General features: G+C 36.0%; 1 protein-coding gene across 2 annotated transcripts; it reads left to right on the top strand.

Annotated features, from left to right (window-relative positions):
• Positions 1-238: 238 nt before the first annotated feature.
• On the top strand, positions 239-5,924 carry LOC145897186 (uncharacterized). Of its 2 annotated transcripts, none has more exons than XM_082985385.1 (10): positions 239-479; positions 1,060-1,205; positions 2,286-2,413; positions 2,652-2,743; positions 3,058-3,130; positions 3,207-3,358; positions 3,484-3,594; positions 3,801-4,629; positions 4,943-5,060; positions 5,292-5,924. In XM_082985385.1, the coding sequence occupies exons 1-10, from the start codon at positions 368-370 to the stop codon at positions 5,484-5,486; spliced, it is 1,956 nt and encodes a 651-aa protein (XP_082841511.1). In that variant the 5' UTR covers positions 239-367; the 3' UTR covers positions 5,487-5,924. The 2 variants fall into 2 exon arrangements, with proteins under 2 accessions (XP_082841511.1, XP_082841502.1); XM_082985376.1 differs by having other exon boundaries at positions 1,003-1,205; positions 5,292-5,922.
• Positions 5,925-6,897: the final 973 nt, after the last annotated feature.

Below are 6,897 nucleotides of genomic sequence, written 5' to 3'. Positions count from 1 at the left end.
AAACAAACGAGAAGCAGGAAATGTCCTGGCGCTAATTACGAGAAAATGTCTTGTCACTTTGTGGTATAGAATTTATTATCATTCGAATAAAATCGATTGAGGAAATTTTAAATGGCTTTAGTCAGTTACTGGAGCAAATACGAGCAATTTATTGAATGAATTACGTCCTCTGACATTTTAGAGGGAAGGTGTCAAAATAGTACCAGTCAGGCAAAAACACCTTGCATTTAATGGCATACAAATTAAGCAAAAACCAAATTTTTCAATTTGTGTGTGTATATTTCAGATTAGCACTACTATTACTATCATTGTCAAAGCCTGTGTTGTTTTTTTTTTGTAAAAAACATCAGGTCTTTTCAGTGGAAAAATGAACTCCACACCGGTGTCTAAAATATTCTCCAACGTGAACAACATGGAACCCAACTTCACAACAACAGTGGTGGAAAATTTGGTGGATATTTCACAAGTAGACTCACCAGGTAATAGGGCTATTACTTTTTTATCATGTCAACAATGTACCACAAAAAACATGGGAAAGTTTTTTTTCCCGTAAGCTAATCAGCCAGCTTTCTTCCTCAAGAAAAAAATAGACATTAGTAAAATAAACAAGAATTAATTTAAATAAAAAAAGGATTTATTAACTATCTATTGAAGAAAGTGGAATGTAAAAACAACAGGAATGGGGTTTGTCACAATCTGCATGTCATATCTGCATGATGCAAAGCAGTGATAGTGGCATGAATCACCATGTCCATGCTTCCTGTACATGCCAACAGTTTCATGTGTCACAAAACTCAACACAAAACGTGGTATTTACAGTCTGCACATGATTTAGAAAAAAATGAAAAAAAAAACCTATCCTGTCTTTCATATGTAAACTCAAAAGCTGCCACAATCTATTTGTGAATTTAAACTTTCTTTCAAAACATGTGGCCTCTACCTAATTGAAGTATTTAAAACAACAGGCAGTTTCTTTACAAAAATATTTATATTTTTTAACAGGAAACTGGAAATACATGGGTGTTTTATTTGGATTTATGGTGACTGTACTTGGTGCAGGAGGAAATGGCCTTACAGTGTGGGCTTACACTCGAAGCAAAAACCTCCAAACATCATTCAACGTTCTCATTGCAAATCTCTGTCTTGTTGAACTGGTATTTTCTGTGGTGGTCATACCCTTGACACTGCCTGGCTTTATCACTGGGGTGAGTACACAACTCTTTTTTCACTGTTCAGTAGTATCGGCAGATGTTAAATATTTATCAACCCTTGTTCCTGCCAGAGCTAATTAATTTAAAATGACTTTTTGCTAATTGCCAGCTGCACAAGTAAAAAATTCTTCTTACCAGAACAATTAAATTTCACTAAAAATCAAACCAAAACATTTTCCAGTGCAGGGTGAGATTCCTGAAGAGAATAAATTTACTAACATTAAGTTTACCATTGCTTATTGCACTATCAATACTAAAACAAGCAACAGCCCTATGATATACAAATGTCAATAGACAATGCACCTAATAACATTTATTACTTGTATGCGTTGAACAAAAAATCAACACTAAGCAAATACATATATATATATAACAACAGTGGGCCACGATTTTGCAATCAAGCCAAATGGAATAATTTAGCATACAAATAAGATTATCTAAGTCATACCACACTGACACTTGTGAAAATAGTCATACTTGCATATATTCTGATGCCGCTAAGCATGCCTCAATGTGCAACCTGGCCCTTATGGCATCTAATCTGCAATAGTTTTACAATTTATTGCTGTGTTCTGCCTCAGGCCACAAATCCTGCTGCCACAACATGGCATTCACAACCATCCAGAATTTTAATTGAAGCAATTATGCTGTATACAACTTCAGCAAAGGTTTAGAATGTGACAGACTAGCTCGCTGATTTTAATTTTAAGCTCAAGGTGTCATTAATAATTAAACACCAGAAAAATCAGTGCAATTTGTCTCTAGCCGCTGTGGGTGATCACTCCCAATAACAAAATGCTTAAAATTTTCCTAAAAATGGTCTTTAGTTATCTCACACCAATTGAAATTAGCACCTCTGTTGTTATATCCCGCTGGATTAAATTGCCATTTATTTGAAAGCTAGACATCAATCAATAATTGGAATTGAAAAAGCATACAACACCCTCATTCATTAGGAAATCAATATGAAGGCTTTCAGTTTTCAGCACAATGAAATGAAAGCAACCCAAATACATATACAGCCTTATTGAACTATATTTAACATAGAATTAACCCTTTTTCGTGTTTTTGCAGACGTTGGTTTATCCGGCAGCTTTTTGTTCATTTGTGGGCTACCTCTATTACACATCGCTAGCGTGCTCACTCCATAATCTCACGGCAATTGCCATCAACCGATATATTGGAATTGTAAAATCAGACATGTAAGATCTGTGATTAAACAGTAATGTTCACTAATTAATAAACTCCTGAACAGTATACATATACTGATGACATACAAAGGGTTACAGTAACTGTTTCACCTGCATTTCCACCTTCACCCTGTTGTAACTGAAATAAAGCAACAAATTTACTGACTAAAAGCACTTGAATAAAATTTGCATGTCCCCTTTAAACAGGATACATACACTAAATAAGCCCGATTGTTTGTTTTCACAACAGATACCAGCGCCTCTTTAGTGGTCGAAGGCTCGCAATATGCATTGCCAGTATATGGCTCACTGCTCCACTCCTATACCTGCCTGTGGTTATAGGTAAGTTCTCCCTTTACAAGATACTTATCTCTGCAATTTTATCTCGAGTCAAACATCTCTCCATTGAGCAGGGTCTACCTTTATTTACACAAGTATAATCGCATATTTTCACCAAACAACTATCAATAGCTGTTCAGATTGAATGCAGAGTACATAATTTGATGTTATGAATTTGGCTTATCTTACAATACAAAGAAAAACTAAAAAAAACGAGTAATCAATAGCAGTATGTGAGTGACTTAAGAAATAACATCGTAGAGTAATTGCCTGCACACTTTAAATGTAAACAAACAATATTTTTCATATGATTGAAGGTGGAGCAATAGAATGGGATGCACAATCCCTTCGGTGTGCCATTGGAACCGAGACAGTATCAGCGGGAGTAAAGTAAGTAACGACAAACTTACCATTACAAAGGTAACACAGATTCAAAAACTGTAACTGTATACATATGTATTAACAGGTGGTACAATCTGGCACTGAACATCATGTTTCAAGCCGTTCCACTTATTATTCTTGTTGTTGCGTACACTGCCATCTTTAAGAAAGTCAAAAAAGTTCAACAGAAACTTAAATACCACGGAAGATCAAGTTTTAAAAAGACAACTTCGAAAGGTGAGAACACTTTTAAACTATCACCCCACAAAGTTTAGCACATTTGATTTTTTGCACAGCTTTTACCTAAATGTTATAACAAGAAAAAGTATTTTGAACCTAAAATACCAACACAATTATTTCAGTGAGCATTTCCATATCAAAGAAGTCTGGTAACACCAGCGATGACACAGGAGATGAATTTAAGCCCTCCAGTTTAATTGAAGGAGTTGGACAAGGGTTCAAGCCAGTGATAGGTACATAGCACCACCGAGTGTTTAGTTTTATGTATAATTTTATTGTGAGTAAATCAACTCCCTAGACTGAATTTGAAATATCCAAACCAAACACATTGCTTTCAAAACCTGTATGGCAAGATCCTTGCAGAAGGTTTTATATTGATCTTGGGGTCATTTTTTTACTTTACATACACCAATAATACAAACAAATATGTTTTTTTCAGGTGATAAAAGTAGCACTGCACCGCCAAGTGAATCATCACATCGTTCAACAGAAAACAAAACCTCACCTGTTAAAGTGCCACCTTCTCCAATTGATCAAGACTACAGCAGCTATCCTTCTGCTTCCGAGGATGAGGAGAGCAAAGAAATAACAAAACCAACAGTTAAACCACAATCAAAAAAGCGGAACAGTCTGTGGAATATATTGCTGAGAAACAACCAAAAAATAGCAACCTTCGATAGCATCAATGAGGAGAAGATAACGGGCACTATTAGCCATAGTTCCGATCACAATTTGTCTGAGGATGAGGCAAATAGTTTGTCGCGACTGGCAAGTGCCACTGACAATGAACAAGAGGAGGCACCAGTTGTGGAGCTAAGAGAAAATCGACTGCAGATAAAAGACCTAAGACGCAAAAAGTCCCTCAGTGCACCAACCCTTCCCAATTTGGACTTTCTGCAGGCTTCCAATGCTAGTCTTTCCGTTTCCAATTCACAAAACACAAACCACGGTCAGCTGCAACTGAACAACCTCTCTGAGAATGACATGTCTGAAAGTGAAGGTAAAATGATGAGGGTGCGTTCAGCTTTTTATCAGCGCAACACAGACAAACCAAAATCAGCAAGCCAAAATGATGTTAGTCCGCTCAAGACAAACACTTCTTGGTCTGTGCGGTTGCACCCACGAAAACGGGAGTCCTCAAACAGTGGTTCACATTACAAAAACGAAAACGAACTTGATGTGCCCAGAAGTCGCATGGGAACAATTGCCAGAAAAATTCACGAAAGAAAAACTAAAGCCAACCGACAGGAAAGAAAGCGAAGACAGAGGTAATTTTTGCAATGTACATCGATTAACCATTGTTATGCAACATTGCGTGCCATGATAAATTTTCAAGTAAAAGGCAACAACAGATTTGTTAAGTGCCGCTAGACAGGACCAAGTATGTCTCACTTTTAAGTACTACAAAATCAATATTTACATGAATAATTCAAGCAATGCGCAAGATGTAAATTCTTCTTGCAAAAGTACCATTATCACACAATCAACACATATAAGCCTTTGCAAAATAAATTTTTCGTGAATAGAGGTGAGTTTAGACATGACAATATTATAAAACCCTGCATTTTTATTCTATTTTAGGCACAGAATGCTGAGGAAAAAGCATGCTCGTGAGCGCCAGCTGGTGTACAGCAGTTTAACCATTTGCATTGCATTTGCCTTGTGCATTTTCCCGACAGCTCTTCTTTTCCTTTTCCAGGTAAAAAAAGCAAATTTTATGACAAATCAAATAATCATATCATGTATAGACCACTAACTAAAGATGTTAGATCATATCAATTGAATAACTACTTAGAAGTTGCTTAAAACAAATGCATCATTTGACGCCACTGTTACATATTTATGCTCAATACAAAATTTAATCAAGCTCATGTGACACAATTATTCTAAAAAAAAATCATGAACTTTGACAAAAATTTCTATATTTTAGGTATTGTTTGACCTCACAATTCCTGCAAGTGCACTGATAGTGGTGGCATGCATTTCTTGGTTGCACGCAGTTGTCAACCCAATCATATATGGTTATCTAAACTCCCAGTACAGGAGAGAATACACTCGAATCGTCAACTGTCTCAGCAACAAAATTTTCAAACAACAAGACAAAAACTGCAACAACAAAAGATGAAATGCATGACGCAAAGTTGCTTCAATACAATGTTTGCGGTTGAGAAATACCAGACAGATAAGTGTCAGAAAATCCAGGAAAGGGATTTTGCGTTGGTGTTTATTGGACAAAGTGTAAGATCAGTATGTGGAGTATGTACATGGTATTGAAAAACGATTCATCGCTTCTATAATTTCATGTACCTTTCAAAATTAATCCACTAGTTTTTAATTGGCCCGTTCGTTCCTCATATTTTTTTATTGACTTGGCCTATTTTATCACATGAAATATTTGTGTTTTTTGTACCTCTGTGTTATGTACATTTTTTAGGCTTGAAAGTTTCATTTTTATACTCATATATCAATAAAACCCTCCTCCAAGTGCAATTTGCTTAGTCAATGAACACAGAACAGTCGGCAACACAGAAACACACAACACTTGACAACAACCTACAGCAAATGTATGACTATCAACTTATTATACAACAGGCATGCAACAGAAACCCAACAGACATTTAAAACCTGTATGTTTTCAACAGATAATGTTTTCCCTCTTGAGCTATGGCGTCGTAGGCAATTTCCAGTTTCAGAACAATTGTTATCAATGTCGTCAGCCATTCAAGCAAACTTTATGTGAAATCTAAACTTAGAAACACAGGAAACCTCCCAAATACAGAGGCACTGTAAACAGCCAACAACAAAAACAACTGCAAAGAAACAACAGTTATTACAATCTAAGTTTATAGATGGGCGCCTGAATCAGTAACCTTTATGGTTTTATCCGTGCCCACGCCATTTGTATATTGTTCATCTGCAAGTCTGCGTAGTTATATATTTGCGCAAAATAAACATGATTTGATTCCTACAGCGCAAAAATTAGGTTATGAAAACTACAATTAAACCTATTCTACCAAATTTGTATTAACAAAATTACAACTTTACGGCAATTATAAGTATTGCAGCAAATTTTTGACTGAAAGACTTTGCACTCATGGACGGAAAGTAAGAAACAGCGTTACACAACCCTAAATTCCTGCTTGGCAATTCGTTTTAAGAATCGTTTGAGCGTCATCTCATCACCAACCCACTGTGCACCCCTAACCCACACAAATTACCCCTCAGTTTATCTGGAGAAAGCAACATTCCATTGTGCTTGACAAGCGATGCGTGACTGAAGGCTTAGCCACTTGGTGTCGTTGTTAATAATAATGTGGATAAAAATATTTGGTTCGAAAAGAAACCAAATGTTATTTCGCGGTAACATCGAATTGTGCGTGATATCAAAAAAAATTACAGTGCATTTGCCCCACTTTTAAATAAACAATCGCAATAATAACCAAATGTAGCTTAAAGGATTAAAAAAAAAATTTAAGACACTAAAATAAATTCGCTTGTTTGTGGTTTATGCTTGTATGTCTGTCCCTATTTCGTCA

This window comes from Ascidia mentula, chromosome 1, assembly GCF_947561715.1.
Source record: "Ascidia mentula chromosome 1, kaAscMent1.1, whole genome shotgun sequence".
Classification (NCBI taxonomy): Eukaryota; Metazoa; Chordata; class Ascidiacea; order Phlebobranchia; family Ascidiidae; genus Ascidia; species Ascidia mentula.
The sequence above is the reverse complement of the archived record's forward strand: the minus strand, read 5'-3'. Positions and strand labels throughout refer to the sequence as shown.